The sequence below is a fragment of the Primulina eburnea genome, unplaced genomic scaffold (assembly GCF_022965805.1).
Source record: "Primulina eburnea isolate SZY01 unplaced genomic scaffold, ASM2296580v1 ctg1320_ERROPOS1310249, whole genome shotgun sequence".
Lineage (NCBI taxonomy): Eukaryota > Viridiplantae > Streptophyta > Magnoliopsida > Lamiales > Gesneriaceae > Primulina > Primulina eburnea.
Window position 1 is genome coordinate 15,018 of NW_027330849.1, and position 25,803 is coordinate 40,820.

Genomic DNA, 25,803 nt, shown 5'->3' on the forward strand with positions numbered 1-25,803 from the left:
ATTTTGTTGAACTTTAACGAATTTCAAAAAATTTAAGAACCCTATATGAATGATAGAGATGTCAATATTAATGTATATAAAAAAAATCCAGTAACTTTGGATAACTGATCTAAGATCAGTGATAATTCATTTCAAACAGAAACAGTGGTGCTGAGAGAGATCTATATGCCCATGGTTGCTAGATCCCCCGTTCAAATTTCACGCTCGAGGTAGTATAGCCTTCAAGTTGTTCAATCTGAAGCCCGAGTTTTGTTCCTAAGGCCACAAGGCTTGGTATCTACTCTTTGTGAATAATAATGTTATATTTGAGTTCTGACGAGGACATAGTAGGATGGTCGAATATTAACATCTTAGTTGTCTCATGAAGATTAAAAGGGGAAGCCAAAAACCAGCCTTCAACATTAGTGGCCTATTCACCTACTATACCAACTCAAACATTCATTAGATACATTGTTTTATTCATAATTGCCTTTGTATTTTTTTCTCAAAAGCTGAAGGACAATGGTTGCAAACAAAGCATTTGTATAAATCGCATACTCAATTCAATGGATTAGATATTCTCGCCCTCATCTTCATCTGTTTTGTTTTTAACAATCAATTAGTTTATGTTCTATGATTTATTATGTTACTTTTATTAGTGGTCATATCAGATTCATCTGTTCGTTTTGATCTTGCAAGTGAGATAATATATTTATTACGAGCTTCAAGATCTTATGATCTAATCTCTCACATATTCTCAACAGATTCACTAAATCATTATATTAGGACTTCTTATACATTGTTTTATTATAATCTCTAGAGATAAATTTACATTTTGGGTAGTAGATTTTAAACTCAAACTTTCAAGATCAGCAGAGTTCTTATATTTTTAAGACATTTTTTTGACTAATTTTTTTACTTCTTTTACATTGAAGTTTATCATTATTTCTAATGATATGATATTATTGCTTCAAAAGAATATTATTTTTTAAGATCAACACATATATCATGTGAGGTAACAAATTGAGTTTGAATCATTAATGATTACGAGAAGCAGGTACTTTGGCTAGTTATTTTAGTAATGTTACAACGATCAGCTCCTGTGCCTAAAAGATCTGATGATGCAAAAACAGATTGGCACAATGGACGGGAAATTAAATACGCATCTGCTGATATTGTATGCTTCAGAAACAGGAAATGCCATAGATGCTGCTGAGCAGGTTGGTCGTGAGACAGAGCGCCGCGGTTGCCCTTCTGTCTCTGTCCTCTCTGTGGATGAGTTTCATCCGGTATACTTCTACTCGTTATTTCAGAACATACCAACTTTCAGTTTTTTTAAATGTTTTTTAGGCTGATTATATTGGTTACTTGGCCAGAGTGACTTACCAAAAAAAGAGAAAGTGATTTTTGTGGTGTCAACCATAGGACAAGGAGATGCCTCTGATTCTATTAAGGTTTTATTTATGTTTAATGATAATAAATTCTTTGTTTTTGTGCTTAGCTTTAATCCGTCATAATCAAGATTATTTGGCAGGGGTTTTGGAGGTTTTTGCTGCAAAAAAATTTGTCACATGGGTGGCTTAATGGAGTTTGTTATGCCGTTTTTGGATTGGGTGATTCAAGTTACCAAAAATATAATGTAAAGTTTTTATTTTTACTTTATTAAATCATCTTATGACCTTATTTCTAGATCAACACCTTATTACAATTCATGAACTTATTTCTAAAGGAAGGTATTCCTTCTTCCGCACTGTAAACATGCATTTTTTTGTTGAACATTCTAAATATAATGATGAAAAAAAAAGTGATCTTCTTGATATAATTGGCCTGATCTTATTTTTTTTCAATTGCCATAAATAGAGGAAATTTTTGGTTCTCCTGTTTTCAGATTACCAGGGTGTATTGTTATTGGATAGGTATCATATGTTTGGTTGTAAATTCTCATAATGGAATGTTCCGTCATAATTGTTTTAACAGATTGCATCTTCAAAAAGTTTTTTCCATAATCTTTCCTTGCTTATTAATTCCATGACATAAATGGATTTTCTGGTCGTAGTTTGTAGCGAAGAAGCTCGATAAACGACTGTTAGATCTTGGTGCATTGGCAATTATTGAAAGAGGTCTGGGAGATGATCAGCATCCTTCAGGGTACAATATTTATTCACATGATTTTAGATGATTAACCATTAGCTCTTATGAAATTTACAATATGGAATTTACGGTCTTTCCCCGTTTAATTCAATAAAACATGAGAAATGAAAGCACTTCATGCTGTTTGGATTCCAGCGAGATGCAAATTCAACGTCCAAATGGTGTTAGCGTGTAATCAATTTACAGGGAAACGTGTCAGTTTGCAATAGGACATTTTCGCTGCATTATAAACATTTTATGGATATCAGAGCAATTATGGAGTGTGCATCTAACATTAGGAATTCCACTCCTCCTACCTAATTATTTTCCTCTTATATATGAAGTCAAGTTTAGTGTGCTCGAATAACCTTCTAGTTTTTGTAGTCCATATATGTGTAGAACACGAAATTTTAGTCTTGATGGTGTATTTTAATGGCTGTGTCATTTGGTACTAATTTTCACTTGCCAAAATGCTTGTAGTATGATGCTAATTGTTCATCTGGCTATTCCTGTGACAATGGCTCTCAGATGATTTGTGCACTTTATGTTGTTTCCTGCATATTTTAAGATATTCAACTTTTTAATTTTCATTTATTCAAATTAATGTGAATATTTTAAATTATTCATTCTCATAAAAGGTTTATGATTGGAATTTTGTTCATAGGTATGAAGGGGCTTTGGATCCCTGGATGTCCTCCTTGTGGAATATATTATATCAAATGAATCCCAAATTACTTCCAAATGGTCCAGTTTTTGTCAATCCAGATGCAGCTTTAATTGATCGACCTAGAGCACAAATTATATATCACGACATCAATGAAGGGGTACCACCAGTTTCAAATGCCACAGGTTACTTGTTTCTTAGATATTTGGTGAACATGAAAGTCCAACAAGTCTTCCATATTTCATTGTTTCATTATTCCTCGATATTATAATGTATTGATGATATCCGAAGTTTTTATTTTATTAGAAATATGTCTATGTTTCTGCCATTATAAGATCGTATTGAAGTGAAAACTCTGTACAGGTTTGAAGTATCTTGAGATGCAGGTTGAGAGGACCCGTTCAATGACTCCTGCAGTACCTTCTGGGAAGAGCAGGCCTGAGTGCTTCCTGAAAATGGTATTATCATCATATTTTGTCTTTAGCAGTAAAATAGTTGTCGTGATATTCTGTTTACCTGTTCAGTTGTGCTTTCTTCATCTACAAGTGTTTTGAGTCTTTCAAAACTATTCCGTCAAATTTCAGCAGTATAGCATATCTTTCTTCCTAGGGATAAATCCTTGACTTGAGAATATTTGAAAGTGTGTTTTTCTGACAGAAATAGAAAAGGTTTCCGATCCACAGGAAGCCTGTTTTGACTATAATTTACCCACAACCTACTGACAAGAACACTGATTGTAAATTTGTAATGATGTATATATTGATACCAAAGTTTTTATGAGGCCACACGTGCTTCCAAAAACAACTTCTTTTGGTTCATGAATTTGATTGGTTACAATATAATGACAAAGCACTTGATCAAACAACTCTTGTCTGTTTGTTCTTGCTGACAACATTCAAATGCTTTTTGTTGTTGGTTGGTTGAGGGGCTGATGGAAGTGTGTTTTAGCTACAGGTTGATCTGGAAACCTTTGACTTGCATTTTGTTTCATGTGCACTGAGTTTTTCCCAGCTAGTTAATTTTCTTTAGAAATGCTTGGGTACTAGAGGGATGAGTTGATTTGTTTTTTTCAGTTCATCTGTCTATTTGAAACTCATGTGCAAGGTATATAACTATCCATAGGTTACACATGCTCCTACCGGTAAACATGAGTATTGAGTTGCTTGAAAATATGATAGATATGAACAGTTATCATATATATCGAATTTGCACCTTAGTGATCAAGTTTGTTTGTAATTATAGACCAAGAATCTTCGATTAAGTAGAGAGGGCAGTGGGAAGGATGTGCGCCACTTTGAGTTCGATGCTGTTTCATTTGTAAGTCATGCTAAACATTCTCAAATAGGCAGTTGTCCGTTTTCTTTTATGGTTAAAACCATACATATGTTCTTTTCTATTAATTTGTTGTGTTCATGTCTGCAGTCAATAGAATATGAAGTGGGCGATGTTCTTGAGATTCTTCCAGGTCAAAGTTCTGCCGCAGTAGATGCTTTCATACAGCGTTGTAATTTGAACCCTGAGTCTTACATAACTGTATGTAGTTCTCCATTTGAATTTCTTTATCGGTGCTTTTTCTTGAAGATTTTTTCAATGTTTTCCGTGTGCCAATATCACAAATGTAATACTATCCCCTCTTGATCGTTCCTTTAATACTTTTTTCTATGTCTTGTTTAATCATCAGTTGTCCATACATGTTACACGAACCACTGGACTCTTGCATTGGTTACCATGATAAATTGCTGCTTGGTGCTTTATCTAAGTGGATTTGGTTTGTTTAACTAGTTCTCCAATTTTATTTTCATTACAATACTTGTCTTTAGATTCAGCCGCGAGATAAAGGGAATAAAGCTGGGATAAATACCTCCCTGTTCCCTGTGAAACTAAAAACTTTTGTTGAGCTGAATATGGATGTGGCCTCAGCTTCTCCTAGACGTTACTTCTTTGAGGTAAGCTTGTACCAATTGATTTGTATCTTTTGCTTTGTCAATTTATTCTGAATTGTAGATATGATTGATTGGTGTATCCTGTGTCGCAATATCTTAATCTTGCACATCTGCTTTATTATCAAGACAATTGTTTCTGATGTTCTCCATAACACATTCAGTTGTTGTTTCTAATCTATGGGCTTCTTTAGGTCATGAGTTTTTTTGCCAGTGCTGAACATGAGAAGGAAAGGCTTCAATATTTTGCCTCGCCAGAAGGAAGAGATGATCTATACCAATACAACCAGAAGGAGCGAAGGACTGTTTTAGAGGTGACAAGATATTGTTAATTTTCTACAAGTATTATTTTGCATTCATTTGTCCTTTAGATTTTCTTATTTCTTATGTAAACCTTTTTCAACGTCTTTTTACGTGTAAAATGTACTATGTGATCAACCCTGGAAAATGCAAGACGTTTGTCTGATATTCTCCTTTGATGTTTCATCTTGTCCCGGGAAAATGGTAGTGTCCTTGGTTTGCAACTTTTATTTCTGACCTGTTATATTTCGGAAAATATACCACTAAACCATTTGCATCAAGGAAATAATTTTGTTTTGTACGCATAAACTGTGATTTCTTTCTATTGATGAACAAAGGAAAAATAAGAGCATCGTCTTTAAATATTGCTTCATATCAGCGATATAATAGGTAATCTTTTTTAGGTTTTCAGATAACGTGCTCTTTGATAGGTTCAAGTGCTTCATATTTATGTTAGAAGGACGAGGAGAATTTATGAACTCTTTTCTACTCTGCATTCTTACTCATTTTTCACCGGAGCTGTAATGTAATGTAGGTATTGGAGGATTTCCCTTCTGTGCAAATGCCCTTCGAATGGTTGGTACAGTTGGTTCCTCCATTAAAAACAAGGGCCTTCTCCATCTCTTCTTGTCATTAGCTCATCCAAATCAAGTGCACTTAACGGTAAGTGTGGTCACGTGGAAGACCCCATACAAGAGGAAGCGTTCAGGTCTTTGCTCGTCTTGGCTAGCCAGTCTTGATCCTCAGCAGAGTGAGTCCATTATCATATTCTGACTTCTATCTATTATACCAAGAAAATCTTAGTCTCCTGTTATATACTTTCACAAATTGTATTTAATCTTCATCAGATGTACTAGTAGCAGTGTGGTTTAAGAAAGGTTCGCTTCCTCCTCCACCGCCATCCCTTCCTCTTATCCTCATTGGTCCTGGAACGGGATGTGCACCTTTTCGTGGATTTGTGGAAGTAAGAGCACTTCAAAATGAATCTGACCCAACAAGAGCACTTCAAACTGATGTTACTCAATTTTTATGAAAGCAACGAAATGAATGGAAGGCTGAAGGAGCATTTCGTTTGTTGCATTTTTATTTAAGTCATTACAAATTTTTAATATAAGAATCACAAGGATGCTGATACATGTAAGAACCTGAACAATGTCCTCGCCCACTAAAAGTTGAACCCTTTGAGGAACCATTTTGCTGCTCTTGTCATCTCCAAATCCAAGTCTTCCGTGCTCCCCTCTGCCCCATCCATACACCTAAAGAAAAACATGAACTAGATAGAAGCACCGACATGTGTTCAAATGCACAAATTTTTAGCTGAATGAAGAGACATAATATATACCTCTCCATCATCAGTCAACGCGGTAGAATGCCATCCTCCAGCAGCAATATCAACCTGGACAACAATGCAGAAAATCGCTTAAGTCCAACCATAAGTAAAATCAAAGATGTTCTATTTATCAAAATTTATTATGACGGTAAGTTCTAGACTATACTCTTTTCCATAGAACTCCAAATTGTTATTGCCATGTGATATTAGTAATTTCATAACATATAACCTTCAAAATTCCATCTCTATTCACCGTCTTTTGTTCAGAAATTATCATTACTATAATAATCAACCACAACAGTTAGTTGAAGTTGATATAATGAAACAATCACTAACTGGTGGCAAAAATAAAATGCTCCCAAGATTCTATGCAATGGAAAAAGGAAACTAATGGCCAACAGAGTATATAAAGAGGATGGTAACACAAACCAAAGTAAGATCAGAGAGGCCCTGGACAGGAATAGGTTGTGATCTTGGCTGGGTATCACCAGTTCCAAGCTGACCATACTCATTATTGCCCCAAGCCATCAAAGTTCCATCGTCAAGAAGAGCTAAATTGTGAAATGCACCTACTGCAATTAACCTAACACTATCAAGACCTTGCACTCGAACTGGGGTCGAAATTTGCTTTCTGTAGATTGATTGACGTTAAACAAGTGTAAGCAACTAACTAAGCTACTTAATCCAATGAATGCCAGTAACAGATAAGAAAAAATCAGAAAAAAAATAATATATTTATCACAGACTTCAGTAAACCAAACATACATGTCTCCAGGAGGCCATGGTTGACCCCATGTCCATACATGTCCTTCTCGGGTAAGAACAACAGAATGAGTTCCACCAGCAGCTACCTGTGAGGTGAAAAAGTTAGGACTGTCACCGGTGAATCTGACTAGTGGCTTGGCGCATGCGTATTGCATATACATTAGAAAATCAAACACATGGCAAAAACAGTCAAATGCTGCTTCTTGGGTTTATAAAAAATAATTCTAAGTCTTTGGGGCCAAACATGAATAAATGTCGATGGTAATCATAGATCATCTAGAAGAATAATTATCAGATATGCTTGATATTGAAATGTTTCATTCAGTACAAGTTCACTGCAACAATTTTTTTGATATTAATTAACCCAATTATCCGAGGGGAATGAAGTATTAAAATGATTATTTTCCATGCTTAAAACTGAGATACGGAAGTTTAACCACCTGACGAACAGAAAGTCTTGGCACACATCGCTGTGGAATGATTATATCTCTTCTGACAGGTTTGCCCATGTCTTCTTTCTGTTCAGGTTCTTCACCACACTGTCCATACTCATTCCCACCTGCACCGAAGAAGGTTCGCCGTTCAGAAATAAAAGGAGCTAACTCTACTTTTTAGTCCACATATGAATCACGAAACTATCCTAGCACGAGATCAAAATTTCCACTTATTAACCACAAATAACTTTGAAAGCTGAAACTTCAAAATTTTCCACTCTCACTTGGCCTCTGTAAAATGTAAACACATTAAAAAAAGGTACTGAGCAAAAACAGTAGACGTACCCCATGCATAAGCTCGACCTTGTTCATCAACGGCCAAGCAATGCCAGCCACCAATAGCAGCCTATGATCAAAACCAGAACACTTTACTTACAAAGAATGCCAAAGTCTACACCATTGTCAAAAAAACAAATAAATAAATAAGTCACAGAAAAGAAACCATGAAACACCTGAATAATTTTGACATTGGCAAGTGCCTTAACTTGGCTGGGAACATTCTCATTTTTGGTTTCCTGTGGATGGCCCAGTGTTCCCCTTTGATTCCAGCCCCATGTAAATAACTAAATCATCACAAGCATCAAGCAAACAAGCACACTATCAAACACAGTATAGACATATCATCAAATACAGTAAAACCAAGATAAAGGAGTTCAAAATTAGAACCTTTCCGTCATCACATATAGCAAGGGAGTTACGGCTGCCGGCCACTACAGAGCAAACGTTGCTAGAACTCAGAGCAGAAATGGCACAAACCCATTCTTTCTCCTCACTGTTTCCAATTCCCAACTGCCCATCTTCTCCAGAACCCCTAAAAAACCATTGAAACCTAGATAAGAGTGAAAATTGAGAAAGAGCATGTAGGGTAGACTGTAGTTTGATGAGGTAATGGGGGAGACCATGCAATAACAACAGTTTTGGAGGCCATAATTAGTGGGATGCCACTGCACCGGCGGGCTTCTACGACAAGTTCTCAAAGAACGTGTCTTTCGATGGAGGCTGTGGCTGCGCAGCCACAAATTTTGGGTAGGTTTCAACAGTGATTTCAAGTTGAATTGAAGCGCGTATCTGACTCGGAAACCATCTTTCCATGGAATGGATGATACTTCCAGAAACAAATTCCCAATATATTTTAGGAGTTTCTATCAATTTTATTATTATAACAAATGTAATTCATACAAAAAATATTTAATTTAAAATTTTAAACCTAATAACTTTATTTAAAAAATCTTAAATTTTTAGGGAAAAAAACATATCAAGTTAATATATTTATATTATGATTTATGCGTATGAAATATAATATAGAGATATATGTTCGTATACATAATTGAATCACGAATCTTTATTCATTGATACAAACATAAAAATTTAAAAGTATTTTTAAAAAACACAAAAAGTGAGTTATAGCTTTTATATAATAATAAACCTAATAAATTATGTTGAAAATATAATATTAAAATGTGTATGTTGAATGTTGAATGTTGAATGTTGAAAATTAGGTAAAATTAGGTGTTGAATATTGAAAATTAGTGTGTGATGATGTATGTAATGATGAATTTATTTTTGGATTATGTGTAATGAAACTCTATAAATAGATCTCTCATTTGTGAAGAAAATAACAATTGAGTAGAGAGAAAAATATTATAAAGTGTGTAGTTTGGTAAATTTTGAGAGTTTGAGATTTTTACTTTTTACCATAAATTTTTACTTTTTCACAACACGTTATCAGCACGAAGCTCTAAAAGTCCTACATACTTTTCCAAGCTCCAAACAGAAGAAAAAGGTAACAAAAGTAATTATATTTATTTTACTATTATTTATTTATTGTGTATTTATTTAATATAAAATATAATGTTATTATTAGAAATAATAAAATAAATTTTTCATAAACTTGTTATAAATCCTGGGAGGATGTTAAGACGACATCCCACACTCTCGGTAATGGATACGACAAGTATAAAAGCCTATAAGGTTTTTAAACAAAATAAATTATGACACTCATTATAATATTATGATATGATATACATAATTATTTAAACATGTTTAATATTATATATACCATATTATTACCATAAAATTATACAAATACATACCTTTATTTTTTTGTACACCAACGGTCATAAATGGTAAAAAACGGCTAGTTTTTGCCCTATAAATATGATCACATAAACACATTCAATCACTCCAACTTTCTCTTCTTCTCTAAAAATTATTCATCATCAAATTTTTAGAAGAAAAAAAGAATATGGCTTTCGCAAGGTCATTTTTAATTATTTTAGTTATCATACTCACGAGTCTTGTATTTATCGGAGAATATCCTCCTCGTGTGTTTTCTTTATTTTTACGAATACTCTTACTTGTTGTTTATCCATTACTTTGTATTGCAATATTCATTAACTAATAAAATGCATCGTGATTTTTAGTACCACCATGGCAAACTTGACAAAGCTCGAATTCATCGCTCTTGACATTATTGGGAAAAATTATATGCCATGGACTCTAGATGTAGAAATGCATCTTGAGTCATTGGGTCTAAGCGAGACCATTAAAGAAAATGGCATATGCACGTCACAAGAAAAGGCAAGAGCCATGATATTTTTGCGTCGACATCTCGACGATAGATTGAAATGTGAATATCTGACTGAAAAAAATCCCATGGCTTTGTGGAAGGGATTAAAAGAAAGATTCGAACATATAAGAGAAGTTATACTCCCGACCGCCCGGGAAGAATGGAATACATTGAGATTCCAAGACTTTAAAAAAGTCAGTGATTACAGTTCGACGATGTATAGAATAATCTCGCAATTAAAATTTTGTGAACATGAGGTCACAGAATCTGAGATGCTTGAAATAACATTTTCCACGTTTCATGCATCAAATATTACTCTACAGCAACAATATAGAGTACGTGGATTCGCGAGATATTCTGAACTCATCGCCTGTCTTCTTGTGGCGGAAAAGAACAACGAGCTTCTAGTGAGAAATCATCAGTCCCGACCCACTGGATCAACAGCATTTCCAGAAGTAAATGTTGTAAGTAAAAATGAATTTAAACCTGGAAACCAAAATCAATTTCAAAGACAAGGTTATGGTCGAGGTCGTGGACGTGGAATTGGTCGTGGTCGTGGATGCGGCCGTGGTTTTGAAAATAATAGAGATAGTTATTTTTATAACTCATCTCAAAAGAGCGTCCCAAACCATCCACTGAAAAGGCATCATGAGAATACAAGTGTTAATGAGAATCACTCAAAAAGATATGAAAGTTCTTGTTACAGATGTGATACTCCAGGACATTGGTCCAAAGTTTGTCGAGCCCCTGAGCACCTTTGTAAACTTTATAAAGAATCATTAAAGGGGAAAGAAAAGGAGACCAACTTCACTGAACGCAGTGACCGTTTGAGTGATTCAACTCATTTTGATGCTGGTGATTTTATGAATGATTTATCTGGAAATGATCAATATGCTGGTGGGATAGAAATGAACAGTATTGATGCTGCAGATTTTCTCAACGTTTCTCTGAAAATGAACAATATAATGGTAGAATATAAATGTACAATAATTTATTTTCATGTATTCATAGAATAATGTTTTATTGTATAATTATGATATGTGTTATATTTAAATATATATTGCCAGTAATTTATTTCATTGCATATTTTTTTGAAGTTCAAATATGGAAAATGCTATGAGCAAAGCTGAAGTTTGCATACCCGATAGTGGTACAACGCACACTATCCTCCGAGATAAAAGATATTTCTTGGAACTAAAACCAACAAAAACAACGGTGAATACAATATCAGGTCCTGTAGACTTGATTAAAGGATGTGGTAAAGCACAATTTTTGTTACCTAATGGTACAAAATTTTTGATCAATGATGCTTTATATTCACCACAATCGAAAAGAAATTTGTTGAGTTTTAATGATATATATTCCCATGGGTATGATACTAAAACAATGAATGAAGGGAATGAGAAATATATGTGTCTTATCACATATAAATCAGGAAAGAAATATGTGATTGAAAAACTACCAATGCTCTCTACTGGATTGCATTATACATATATAAGTCCAATTGAATCAAACATGGTAGTTGATAATTCTTCAATACTGATCAATTGCATGATCGATTGGGACATCCTGGTCCAACAATGATGCGAAAAATTATAGAAAATACACATGGTCATCCGTTGAAAGACCAGAAGATCTTTCAGAATAATAAGTTTCAATGTAAAGCTTGTTCTCTCGGAAAACTTATTATAAGACCATCACCATGCAAAATCCAAACTGAATCACCAATGTTTCTTGAACGTATTCAGGGTGATATTTGTGTACCAATCCATCCACCATGTGGACTATTCAGATACTTTATGGTATTGATTGATGCCTCCAGCAGATGGTCACATGTATGTTTATTGTCAACTCGAAATGTTGCATTTGCAAGATTACTTGCTCAAATAATAAAATTGAGGAATCAATTTCCCGATTATACAATCAAGAAAATTAGACTTGATAATGCTGGTGAATTTACTTCCCAGACTTTCAATGATTATTGTATGTCTATGGGAATCATTGTTGAGCATCCTGTTGCTCATGTACATACACAGAATGGATTGGCTGAATCATTGATTAAATGTCTGCAAATGATTGCTAGACCAATGATTATGAAAACAAAACTCCCTATTTCTATATGGAGACATGCAATTTTACATGCCGCTGCATTAATTCGCATCAGACCGAGTGCATATCATAAATACTCTCCATTACAGCTTGCATTTGGTAAAGAACCAGACATTTCTCATCTGAGAATTTTTGGATGTATGGTGTATGTGCCTATTGCACCACCGCAACGAAAGAAAATGGGACCTCAAATAAAGGTTGGAATTTATATCGGTTATGATAGTCCATCAATCATTCGATATCTTGAACCTCAGACAGGAGACGTGTTCACAGCACATTTTGCTGATTGTCATTTTAATGAGGAAATCTTCCCAATGTTAGGGGGAGAACAGAAACATACCGAAAAGGAAATTACGTGGTATGTATCATCATTGTTACATATGGATCCAAGAACAAAACAATGTGAAAAGGATGTACAACAAATTGTGCACTTGCAAAGAATAGCAAATCAAATACCAGATGCATTTGCAGAAACAAAAGGGGTAACTAAATCATATATACATGCTGCAAATGCCCATGCTCGAATTGAAATTCCAAAGAAACAAATGGAAGATACTCATGATGTCATTAAACACCTGAAGCGTGGAAGGCCAGTCGGTTCCAAGGATAAAAATCCTCGAAAAAGAAAATTCATAGAGAAACACGATGATCACAAAATAAAGAATGATGTTTCTGAAGAAACACATGATGATCACAAAATAGAGAATGGTGTTCCTGAAGAAACACATGATGATGAAAATGTTCTGTCAGAACCACAAACTGACGAGAATCATGAAATCTCTATCAATTACATTAATACTTGAAAAATATGGAACCGAAAAGATATAGATGAAATTGATGATATATTTTCTTATAATGTGGCAATCGACATCATAAATGATAACGAAGATCATGAACCAAAATCTTTTGGTGAATGTAAAAATCGGTAGGATTGGATAAAATGGAAAGATGCCATCCAAGTTGAATTAGATTCGCTAAATAAACGTAATGTTTTTGGACCTATAGTCCTTACACCTGAAGGTGTAAAACCTGTTGGATACAAATGGGTTTTTATTCGAAAGCGAAATGAGAAAAATGAAATCGTAAGATATAAAGCTCGACTTGTTGCACAAGGTTTTTCTCAAAGGCCTGGAATTGATTATGAAGAAACGTATTCTTTCGTGATGGATGCAATTACGTTTCGGTATTTGATTAGCTTGGCGGTATCTGAAAATTTAGAAATGCGTCTTATGGATGTTGTTACAGCTTACTTATATGGATCACTTGATAGTAATATATATATGAAAATCCCTGAAGGATTTAAGATGCCTGAAGCACAAAGTTCAAAACCCAGAGAATGTTATTATGTGAAATTACAAAGATCATTATATGGGTTAAAGCAATCCGGCCGAATGTGGTATAATCGGCTAAGTGATCACTTGATGAAGAAGGGATATGTAAATAATTCAATATGCCCTTGTGTTTTCATTAAGAAAACAACATCCGGATGCGTAATTATTGCTGTATATGTTGACGATTTAAACATCATTGGAACGAGTAAGGAAATTCAAGAAGTTGTGTCATACTTGAAGGAAGAATTTGAAATGAAGGATCTTGGAAAAACCAAGTATTGTCTGGGTTTGCAAATTGAACAAAAAGAATGTGGAATGTTTGTTCACCAGACAAATTATATAGAAAAGATCATTAAACGTTTTAATATGGATAAATCAAATCCTTTAAGTACTCCAATGGTTGTTAGATCATTAAACATAGAAAAGGATCCATTCCGTCCATGTGAAGATGATGAAGATATTCTTGGTCCAGAAGTACCATATCTAAGTGCCATCGGTGCCCTTATGTACCTTACAAATTGTACAAGGCCTGATATATTTTTTGTCGTGAATCTGTTGGCAAGATTTAGCACATATCCAACAAAGAGACACTGGAACAGAATTAAACATATATTCCGTTATCTACGAGGAACGACAGACTTGGGACTTTTGTATTCAAAAGATGCTAATCTAAGTATAATTGGTTATGCTGATGCTGGATACTTATCTGATCCACACAAGGCACGTTCCCAAACTGGATATGTATTTACTCGTGGAGGCACAGAAACAAACGCTCGTAACAACTTCATCAAATCATGCCGAGATTATTGCACTACATGAAGCAAGTCGTGAATGTGTGTGGTTAAAATCAATTACCCAACATATTCAAATTTCATGCGGATTATCATTCGATGAGAAGCCTGTTATACTATATGAAGATAATGCTGCATGTGTTGCTCAAATGAAAGAAGGATACATAAAAAGCGACATAACTAAACGTATTCCTCCTAAGTTCTTCGCATTCACCAAGGAGCTTGAGAAGAATAAATGTATTGATGTTCGTCACATTCAATCAAGTGAAAACTCATCAGATCTCTTCACAAAGGCACTTCTAACGTCAATATTCAAAAAGCACATATATAATATTGGGATGCGCAATCTACGAAATTTGTGAAGAATTGTTCATGTCAACAACAGGGGGAGTTTACGTGACTGCACTCTTTTTCCCTTACTATGGTTTTTATCCCAATAGGTTTTTCCAAGTAAGGTTTTTAACGAGGCAGTATAAAAACACGTAATGAAGACAATCATTATGAACATCATCACAAGGGGGAGTGTTGAAATTATAATATTAAAATGTGTATGTTGAATGTTGAAAATTAGGTAAAATTAGGTGTTGAATATTAAAAATTAGTGTGTGATGATGTATGTAATGATGAATTTATTTTTGGATTATGTGTAATGAAACTCTATAAATAGATCTCTCATTTGTGAAGAAAATAACAATTGAGTAGAGAGAAAAATATTATAAAGTGTGTAGTTTGGTAAATTTTGGGAGTTTGAGATTTTTACTTTTTACCATAAATTTTTACTTTTTCACAACAATTTTAAAAATTTCTAATGAAATTTTTTGCAATATAATGATTAATAAATAAGGTAACAGAGAAAAAAAATATGGGACTTTGATTTGGTGAGATTTTTATATGAAACAGAAAAATATTTATTTTATGGATTTTCACACAAAGTTTTTCAAAAAAATATTATTTTAAACACAATAAAACAATTATCAATAAGTTGAAATATCTTATATTTTGTTATCAAAAAAAGATCTTAATTTTTTTAATTATATGCAATATTTTGAAAAAATGTAGAAAATTTATTTCATTTTTTTTATGCCAATATCTCTACTATTTTATTAAAGATGAGAGGCACATAAAAACTGTCGAAGCGGACACCAATTTTTTATTGACCATTTTGCCCTTTTGTTTCAGCTCAAAAATATCTCATTCAAAATCAATCCACATCTCAAGCAAACCGTTCCACACAACTACGCACCACGATTCTCTCAGATATAATTGATTTACCTTCACAAATCGTCTCTACAAGGTGGATCTCCTCCAAATCCACGATCTCCTCCAACAAATACTCGGTTGAGGCCTCGACGAACTCAACACCACATCCATTGCACTCGATCGCCAGCCTCCTGTCTGTTGGTTCAAATTTAATTTTCCGGCCAAGAAATCATAAGGGTCCTTCCGTGATTGATGAAAAATTACTATGTTGTTTTTAGCTCTTTGATCCTCAAGTTTTCGAAGTGATCGGGATAACAAGGCACTACAGATTCTTTAATCTGTTTGCTTTGGATTTTGACTCGCATGACTTATGTTCTCAGTTCTCACATGTATTAAAATATTGCAGTTGTGTGTAATTAAAATGGACATTAACAAGATAAAACAAATCAAAACACAATGGGCAATTGACTACATATGACTTAACTATTCGGGTTTAAGTCATCTAGACGAATTGCTAGAACTTGGAGCAAGCGAAGGCAGACAACGGTTCCTACTTTGAGGAGGGAAAAGCAAATGAAGTTGATGGAGGAGAAACAATGGTGGGTTATTGTCATTATTGTGCATAATGCTGATCACAATATAGAACATGCCTTTTGAGCCTTACTCTTCTTTTTCTTTTGCTTGGGTGGCTGGAGCACGACTTTGATAGCAGAAGATAACGAGGTAAATGATTGCAGCATGTTCAAAGAATGAAGGTACGAATAAAAGAAACTAGAAACTAGCATGTTGGGAAAATATATTTTCTTAACTAAAAATATATATATTTATCAGAACATTGAAAAATTTCTTAGTTTTTGTCGTTGCAAAAAACTCTGTACATGTAAAAATTGAAATGCCAAAAAATTAAGAGCCTTAGAACTGCTGAGCTATTTAAACACCTCATGCATGGTGCACATATTCCATTGTAAGTTTTACGGTTCTCTGTTCTGAATAGACCGCCAACTTTTTGTTGCCTTTTGACAGTTCAAATATTGATCCCTTTATTAGGGAGGAATTAAAACAATATGTTAGATTGGTGGCTTCCAAAACCAGCAGAGACTTGAATCACTCTTTTCATTTATTTAGAAAATAACAGGAAATGATGAAACTATGCTTATACACTTGAAGGATGGTGCTATCATGCTAAATGTTGTGGTTCCATTTTCTCATCTTTTTCCTTTCTTTCATTTAGGCAGATGAGCTGAAAGCTGCAAGAGAAGGTTTGTTCTTCATTCCAGTCTATTAAATTTTCCAGAGGTTTGGACTGTCACATCCAAACTGAGATCATGGGTTAGGTTCGGGAGTCAGGCCAGTGGTGGTTAAATGCTACCCATTTAATCCAGACTTTGTGACATTCTGTTGGGAAAACATAATGGGGTAAATGAGTGCAGCATGTTGAAAGAGTGAAGGTACGAATAAAAGAAACTAAAAACTTGAATATTGAATCTCGAGAATACATTTAACTACATTCAGTGTAAGCAGGAGAACCAATCATCTTTCTCAGCTCCTCTCCCTGCACATTTGATATATGACATTATAATCATGTTCAGAAATAGGAGGAAGAAAAGATGATTTAAGTCTTTTTTGTTCAGAATAAATCAGGAAAGTAGATGGTAAAGAGAGCAGCATAGGTGAAGCCTCACCTGTATAGGTCATATGACTCGAAAATCAATTTATACCTGAAAAACACATAGTGGCTTATCTCGATATTCATTATTTATGAAATATTTAATAAATCATAATAAATACTTTTATTCAAATCTTTCAAATCTTCTGGGAGTATTTGAAGAAGATGATCGATTATACTGGTATGCTTTCTCTGCAAATAAGGCTTGAACATTTTTTCTCGGTACTCTTACATAGAGGATTTAAATTTAGTGAAAACAAAGACGAATTTAGTATGCTTTTCTTTAACATTTGTAACTTTTGGAGGAGTGTTGACTGTCTTTATTTTGCGCTAGGGATAGTCTTATTTTGATATCATGTATTTTATTGAATCTATGCAATGAGTGGCCTTCCCATTAATAAATTATTCAAAATGTGTTTTTATGTTTATTGGACAACTAAAGGTGGTCTCTTGATGATTTGTGTACATTTTGTTTACTGAGTATGGTGATGAATTTGTTAAAATTTTATCGAATTCAGACCTAAATGATTACAACAATTAATAAATGCTTCGTTTTCTCTCTGTTGTACATTTTTCCGAGTGTTGAAACTCAATCAGGAACCCAAGATGAGCAAAACTTTCTATTTCCAATTCACGTTTAACTTGAATCCAAGTGGTTTTCAAGGCAGTCATGCAAAACACATCTGACTTATCTTGATGCTTGCAGTTTGGACGAGGGGACCATGGACGTTTGGGATATGGACGAAAGGTGACAACAGGGAATCCAGCTGAAGTTCCGATAACAATTCCACCTCTTAAAGGCATCAGCGGCAGTGCAGCTGAAGGCCGGTGGTGTGCTAAACTAGTTGATTGTGGTGGCCGTCATACTCTGGCGATAGCCGAATGGCACTCTTCTGAGGCGGATCACGAACTCTGAAGCGCTAAAAAGGTAATGGGTCTACGAGAAATGGCCTAGTTTGTTATTTTGTAGTAGAAAACCTTGTATAAGAGATATGGGGTACTGTGAGATACCTTGGATTTGAGTCTTGTACTCTTTCCATCTGCCGTGTAACTTACTAACACTAATATTTGTTTACCAATATTAGTTTTTTGGAGGGGAAAAAATACCCTACTAATTCGCTTTTTGGGTAAATTGCACGATCTAATTGCCATAAATACCATCGGAGGTTTGGGGAACTAAAATGTCCCCTGAAAGATTGTTCTAATCGCCATAAATACTTGCGAGGTTTAAAGAACTACGATGTGTTCCAAAATGTTACGGAAGATTTCTGTTTCCGTCACCGATCTGTCACATCAGTATCACAAAGCTTTACTAGAATAAATAGATATTTTTTGAAGCAACGAAACATCTCTAGTTATCAAAAATCTTGCAATTTTCCACTTCTTACAACTCAGAAATGCCAAGATTCTAATATTCACCACATGATAATCACTTGGTTCAGACTTACACGAACGTTAACCTTGTGGAAACCCGAAAGATTGTGAACTTGGAAATTGTGGTACTATTTTTTGAGGTTCCCTTAACGTTGGTAAGTCGGCCCGAATCTGCTGTTAAAGACGCCAGCATGCAGACGAAGCAGGTAGAGTAGTTGGATGAGACCCGATATCGCAATAAACGCTTCCAGTGTTTGATGTGATTTGCAAGCTTAAAATCAAGAACCGGTGATGGATGCAATGGATATTCTATGTTAATTTAGACACCTTACCAAGCTAGCGTTTACCCGTGTCCTCCCACTATGGTTTGTTTGCAAACCAGGCGCTGTTTCAATTAGCAAAGAGCATATTGTATGTTTAGAACACAAACAAGCTTGGGGAACGCAGGATATGATGCAGGCACGAGCAATTGAAATGCATAATATTTTAGACTATCTTTTGACAACATTAATAATAAACATATTTTATATGGTGGAGATTGAAGATTAATATATGTGATGCATACCCAAAAGCAAGAGCAGTAATCCCCCAAGAGCAGTAATCCCCCATGAGATAACAACTCAAAAAGCGGGAGCAAACTGTGCCTAGAAATATCGCAAGCAGTTTTGAGATGGTTCTTGGCTGAATAAATATATCAGTTTTATAATTATGTTTTCAAAAGAATTATTTTATGTTATTTTTTAACAGTTCTAAATAATTTCATTATTCATCAATCTACATTAATATGGCACTAGCCACCGAGGCACACACGTTGCGTGTGTCATTAATATATGAGAATAATATATTAAATCTTCGTGATTTTACAATACCATGAGAGTAAAAACATTTGTACTTGATCCATGAAAAGCCAGAGATTCCAAAGCTTAAATAAATATGTAAAACTCAATTTGTTACCTCACATGATATATGTGTTGATCTTAAAAAATAATATTCTTTTGAAGCAGTAATATCATATCATTAGAAATAATGATAAACTTCAATGTAAAAGAAGTAAAATTTAATAGCACCATTTTGAATTGGTTACCAAATCTGGTTGTTAGAATAAGGTTATGGGAAACTTTTTTGATTCTTAGGTTAATATGGGCAGCACAATTGGGTGCCTAAGAATTGACATTTAGAAATGGAAAAGAGTTCTTCAGTCAGAAAGTATTGACATGTTGAATGTCTTGTCTTATTATTTACTTTTCTTTATGGTTGTATTCAGCAGTTTTGCTGTACCTCACTGACCTTTATCTGCGATTTACTCAATGATGTACGTGTTGAATTTCTTACTTTGTTTTTATTTGGATCATTAATGATTACGAGAAGCAGGTATTTTGGCTAGTTATTTTAGTAATGTTACAACGATCAGCTCCTGTGCCTAAAAGATCTGATGATGCAAAAACAGATTGGCACAATGGACGGGAAATTAAATACGCATCTGCTGATATTGTATGCTTCAGAAACAGGAAATGCCATAGACGCTGCTGAGCAGGTTGGTCGTGAGGCAGAGCGCCGCGGTTGCCCTTCTGTCTCTGTCCTCTCTGTGGATGAGTTTCATCCGGTATACTTCTACTCGTTATTTCAGAACATACCAACTTTCAGTTTTTATAAATGTTTTGTAGGCTGATTATATTGGTTACTTGGCCAGAGTGACTTACCAAAAAAAGAGAAAGTGATTTTTGTGGTGTCAACCACAGGACAAGGAGATGCCCCTGATTCTATTAAGGTTTTATTTATGTTTAATGATAATAAATTCTTTGTTTTTGTGCTTAGCTTTGATCCGTCATAATCAAGATTATTTGGCAGGGGTTTTGGAGGTTTTTGCTGCAAAAAAATTTGTCACATGGGTGGCTTAATGGAGTTTGTTATGCCGTTTTTGGATTGGGTGATTCAAGTTACCAAAAATATAATGTAAAGTTTTTATTTTTACTTTATTAAATCATCTTATGACCTTATTTCTAGATCAACACCTTATTACAATTCATGAACTTATTTCTAAAGGAAGGTATTCCTTCTTCCGCACTGTAAACATGTATTTTTTTGTTGAACATTCTAAATATAATGGTGAAAAAAAGTGATCTTCTTGATATAATTGGCCTGATCTTATTTTTTTTCAATTGCCATAAATAGAGGAAATTTTTGGTTCTCCTGTTTTCAGATTACCAGGGTGTATTGTTATTGGATAGGTATCATATGTTTGGTTGTAAATTCTCATAATGGAATGTTCCGTCATAATTGTTTTAACAGATTGCATCTTCAAAAAGTTTTTTCCATAATCTTTCCTTGCTTATTAATTCCATGACATAAATGGATTTTCTGGTCGTAGTTTGTAGCGAAGAAGCTCGATAAACGACTGTTAGATCTTGGTGCATTGACAATTATTGAAAGAGGTCTGGGAGATGATCAGCATCCTTCAGGGTACAATATTTATTCACATGATTTTAGATGATTAACCATTAGCTCTTATGAAATTTACAATATGGAATTTACGGTCTTTCCCCGTTTAATTCAATAAAACATGAGAAATGAAAGCACTTCATGTTGTTTGGATTCCAGTGAGATGCAAATTCAACGTCCAAATGGTGTTAGCGTTTAATCAATTTACAGGGAAACGTGTCAGTTTGCAATAGGACATTTTCGCTGCATTATAAACATTTTATGGATATCAGAGCAATTATGGAGTGTGCATCTAACATTAGGAATTCCACTCCTCCTACCTAATTATTTTCCTCTTATATATGAAGTCAAGTTTAGTGTGCTCGAATAACCTTCTAGTTTTGTGTAGTCCATATATGTGTAGAACACGAAATTTTAGTCTTGATGGTGTATTTTAATGGCTGTGTCATTTGGTACTAATTTTCACTTGCCAAAATGCTTGTAGTATGATGCTAAATGTTCATCTGGCTATTCCTGTGACAATGGCTCTCAGATGATTTGTGCACTTATGTTGTTTCCTGCATATTTTAAGATATTCAACTTTTTAATTTTCATTTATTCAAATTAATGTGAATATTTTAAATTATTCATTCTCATAAAAGGTTTATGATTGGCATTTCGTTCCTAGGTATGAAGGGGCTTTGGATCCCTGGATGTCCTCCTTGTGGAATATATTATATCAAATGAATCCCAAATTACTTCCAAATGGTCCAGTTTTTGTCAATCCATATGCAGCTTTAATTGATCGACCTAGAGCACAAATTATATATCATGACATCAATGAAGAGGTACCACCAGTTTCAAATGCCACAGGTTACTTGTTTCTTAGATATTTGGTGAACATGAAAGTCCAACAAGTCTTCCATATTTCATTGTTTCATTATTCCTCGATATTATAATGCATTGATGATATCCGAAGTTTTTATTTTATTAGAAATATGTCTATGTTTCTGCCACTATAAGATCGTATTGAAGTGAAAACTCTGTACAGGTTTGAAGTATCTTGAGATGCAGGTTGAGAGGACCCGTTCAATGACTCCTGCAGTACCTTCTGGGAAGAACAGGCCTGAGTGCTTCCTGAAAATGGTATTATCATCATATTTTGTCTTTAGCAGTAAAATAGTTGTCGTGATATTCTGTTTACCTGTTCAGTTGTGCTTTCTTCATCTACAAGTGTTTTGAGTCTTTCAAAACTATTCCGTCAAATTTCAGCAGTATAGCATATCTTTCTTCGTAGGGATGAATCCTTGACTTGAGAATATTTGAAAGTGTGTTTTTCTGACAGAAATAGAAAAGGTTTCCGATCCACAGGAAGCCTGTTTTGACTATAATTTACCCACAACCTACTGACAAGAACACTGATTGTAAATTTGTAATGATGTATATATAGAAACCAAAGTTTTTATGAGGCCACACGTGCTTCCAAAAGCAACTTCTTTTGGTTCATGAATTTGATTGGTTACAATATAATGACAAAGCACTTGATCAAACAACTCTTGTCTGTTTGTTCTTGCTGACAACATTCAAATGCTTTTTGTTGTTGGTTGGTTGAGGGGCTGATGGAAGTGTGTTTTAGCTACAGGTTGATCTGGAAACCTTTGACTTGCATTTTGTTTCATGTGCACTGAGTTTTTCCCAGCTAGTTAATTTTCTTAAGAAATGCTTGGGTGCTAGAGGGATGAGTTGATTTGTTTTTTTCAGTTCATCTGTCTATTTGAAACTCATGTGCAAGGTATATAAGTATCCATAGGTTACACATGCTCCTACTGGTAAACATGAGTATTGAGTTGTTTGAAAATATGATAGATATGAACAGTTATCATATATATCGAATTTGCACCTTAGTGATCAAGTTTGTTTGTAATTATAGACCAAGAATCTTCGATTAAGTAGAGAGGGCAGTGGGAAGGATGTGCGCCACTTTGAGTTCGATGCTGTTTCATCTGTAAGTCATGCTAAACATTCTCAAATAGGCAGTTGTCCGTTTTCTTTTATGGTTAAAACCATACATATGTTCTTTTCTATTAATGTGTTGTGTTCATGTCTGCAGTCAATAGAATATGAAGTGGGCGATGTTCTTGAGATTCTTCCAGGTCAAAGTTTTGCCGCAGTAGATGCTTTCATACAGCGTTGTAATTTGAACCCTGAGTCTTACATAACTGTATGTAGTTTTCCATTTTAATTTCTTTATCGGTGTTTTTTCTTGAAGATTTTTTCAGTGTTTTCCGTGTGCCAATATCACAAATGTAATACTATCCCCTCTTGATCGTTCCTTTAATACTTTTTTCTATGTCTTGTTTAATCATCAGTTGTCCATACATGTTACACGAACCACTGGACTCTTGCATTGGTTACCATGATAAATTGCTGCTTGGTGCTTTATCTAAGTGGATTTGGTTTGTTTAACTAGTTCTCCAATTTTATTTTCATTACAATACTTGTCTTTAGATTCAGCCGCGAGATAAAAGGAATAAAGCTGGGATAAATACCTCCCTGTTCCCTGTGAAACTAAAAACTTTTGTTGAGCTGAATATGGATGTGGCCTCAGCTTCTCTTAGACGTTACTTCTTTGAGGTAAGCTTGTACCAATTGATTTGTATCTTTTGCTTTGTCAATTTATTCTGAATTGAAGATATGATTGATTGGTGTATCCTGTGTCGCAATATCTTAATCTTGCACATCTGCTTTATTATCAAGACAATTGTTTTTGATGTTCTCCATAACACATTCAGTTGTTGTTTCTAATCTATGGGCTTCTTTAGGTCATGAGTTTTTTTGCCAGTGCTGAACATGAGAAGGAAAGGCTTCAATATTTTGCCTCGCCAGAAGGAAGAGATGATCTATACCAATACAACCAGAAGGAGCGAAGGACTGTTTTAGAGGTGACAAGATATTGTTAATTTTCTACAAGTATTATTTTGCATTCATTTGTCCTTTAGATTTTCTTATTTCTTATGTAAACCTTTTTCAACGTCTTTTTACGTGTAAAATGTACTATGCGATCAACCCTGGAAAATGCAAGACGTTTGTCTGATATTCTCCTTTGATGTTTCATCTTGTCCCGGGAAAATGGTAGTGTCCTTGGTTTGCAACTTTTATTTCTGACCTGTTATATTTCGGAAAATATACCACTAAACCATTTGCATCAAGGAAATAATTTTGTTTTGTACGCATAAACTGTGATTTCTTTCTATTGATGAACAAAGGAAAAATAAGAGCATCGTCTTTAAATATTGCTTCATATCAGAGATATAATAGGTAATCTTTTTTAGGTTTTCAGATAACGTGCTCTTTGATAGGTTCAAGTGCTTCATATTTTTGTTAGAAGGACGAGGAGAATTTATGAACTCTTTTCTACTCTGCATTCTTACTCATTTTTCACCGGAGCTGTAATGTAATGTAGGTATTGGAGGATTTCCTTTCTGTGCAAATGCCCTTCGAATGGTTGGTACAGTTGGTTCCTCCATTAAAAACAAGGGCCTTCTCCATCTCTTCTTGTCATTCAGCTCATCCAAATCAAGTGCACTTAACGGTAAGTGTGGTCACGTGGAAGACCCCATACAAGAGGAAGCGTTCAGGTCTTTGCTCGTCTTGGCTAGCCAGTCTTGATCCTCACCAGAGTGAGTCCATTATCATATTCTGACTTCTATCTATTATACCAAGAAAATCTTAGTCTCCTGTTATATACTTTCACAAATTGTATTTAATCTTCATCAGATGTACTAGTAGCGGTGTGGTTTAAGAAAGGTTCGCTTCCTCCTCCACCGCCATCCCTTCCTCTTATCCTCATTGGTCCTGGAACGGGATGTGCACCTTTTCGTGGATTTGTGGAAGTAAGAGCACTTCAAAATGAATCTGACCCAACAGCTTCGATGATTTTTTTCTTCGGATGCAGAAACAGAGACAATGACTTTCTCTATCAAGATTTTTGGATGAAACATTCACAGAACGGAGGGGTACTATCCGAAGACAAGGGTGGAGGATTCTATGCTGCATTTTCAAGGGACCAGCCACGGAAAGTGTATGTGCAACACAAAATTAAGGAGCAAAGCACTAAGATATGGGGGTTTGCTTAGTCAAGGTGCTTCTGTGTACATTGCTGGATCGTCAAATAAGATGCCTTCAGATGTATTATCAGCCTTTGAAGATATAGTTTCTGCTGAAAGTGGGGTTTCGAAAGAGGTTGCTTCGAGATGGATTCGAGCACTGGAGAAGGCCGGCAAGTATTATGTCGAAGTCTGGTCTTGAAAATAGTTGATTTTCTCTTCTTATTTTTTTTAATAGATTTGATTCTCTCATTTAAATACAAGAAAATGGTTGGAAAAGATATTAGGAACATTATTGGTCTGAGAAATTGATTCTTGCGATATTCTAACTTTGATATTTTTGAATTACATTTATATATGCATTATTATTTTTCGGTATTTGAAATGTTGAAGGAAAAAGATGTAAATATAATATATTCGTGATCAATTTATCACAATCAAAGATATGAAACATCGTGTGTGTGTGTGTATCTATACTATTATATTAAGTATGAGGACCTAATAATAACCGCTCTATGAGGACAGCAACTTTATTTCCTGTTTTACCTTTTTTAATTTTTTATATTTACTATTTTATTATAGTTGAACCCCTAATAATAACCGTCTCTATGAGAACATCAACTTTCTTTCCTATTTT

The 25,803-nt window shown here is 34.5% G+C and overlaps 1 protein-coding gene and 2 pseudogenes across 2 annotated transcripts; 2 read left to right on the forward strand and 1 right to left on the reverse strand.

The window, feature by feature from the left end:
- The first annotated feature begins 1,121 nt into the window (after positions 1–1,121).
- On the forward strand, positions 1,122–6,028 carry LOC140820652 (NADPH-dependent diflavin oxidoreductase 1-like; annotated as a pseudogene).
- On the reverse strand, positions 6,028–8,703 carry LOC140820667 (ultraviolet-B receptor UVR8-like). 2 transcript variants are annotated; one of them, XM_073180984.1, is made up of 9 exons: positions 8,502–8,703; positions 8,269–8,413; positions 8,055–8,165; positions 7,888–7,948; positions 7,549–7,667; positions 7,109–7,194; positions 6,773–6,974; positions 6,356–6,409; positions 6,028–6,269 (listed from the first exon to the last, which is right to left on the reverse strand). In XM_073180984.1, exons 1-9 carry the CDS (start codon positions 8,528–8,530, stop codon positions 6,030–6,032), a joined length of 1,047 nt encoding a protein of 348 aa, XP_073037085.1. In that variant the 5' UTR covers positions 8,531–8,703; the 3' UTR covers positions 6,028–6,029. The 2 variants fall into 2 exon arrangements, with proteins under 2 accessions (XP_073037085.1, XP_073037086.1); XM_073180985.1 differs by lacking the exons at positions 6,028–6,269; positions 6,356–6,409 and adding an exon at positions 6,546–6,622.
- A 10,910-nt stretch (positions 8,704–19,613) lies between these two features.
- On the forward strand, positions 19,614–25,368 carry LOC140820670 (NADPH-dependent diflavin oxidoreductase 1-like; annotated as a pseudogene).
- The last annotated feature ends 435 nt before the right edge of the window (positions 25,369–25,803 follow it).

Coding starts and splice junctions, on each gene's coding strand:
- LOC140820667 (XM_073180984.1), bottom strand. CDS start 8,530: ATGGCCTCCAAAACTGTTGTTATTGCATG. Junction 6,975..7,108: donor CCATGGCCTCCTGGAGACAT/GTATGTTTGGTT, acceptor ATCAATCTACAG/AAAGCAAATTTCGACCCCAG. Junction 6,410..6,772: donor GCCTCTCTGATCTTACTTTG/GTTTGTGTTACC, acceptor ATTGTTGTCCAG/GTTGATATTGCTGCTGGAGG.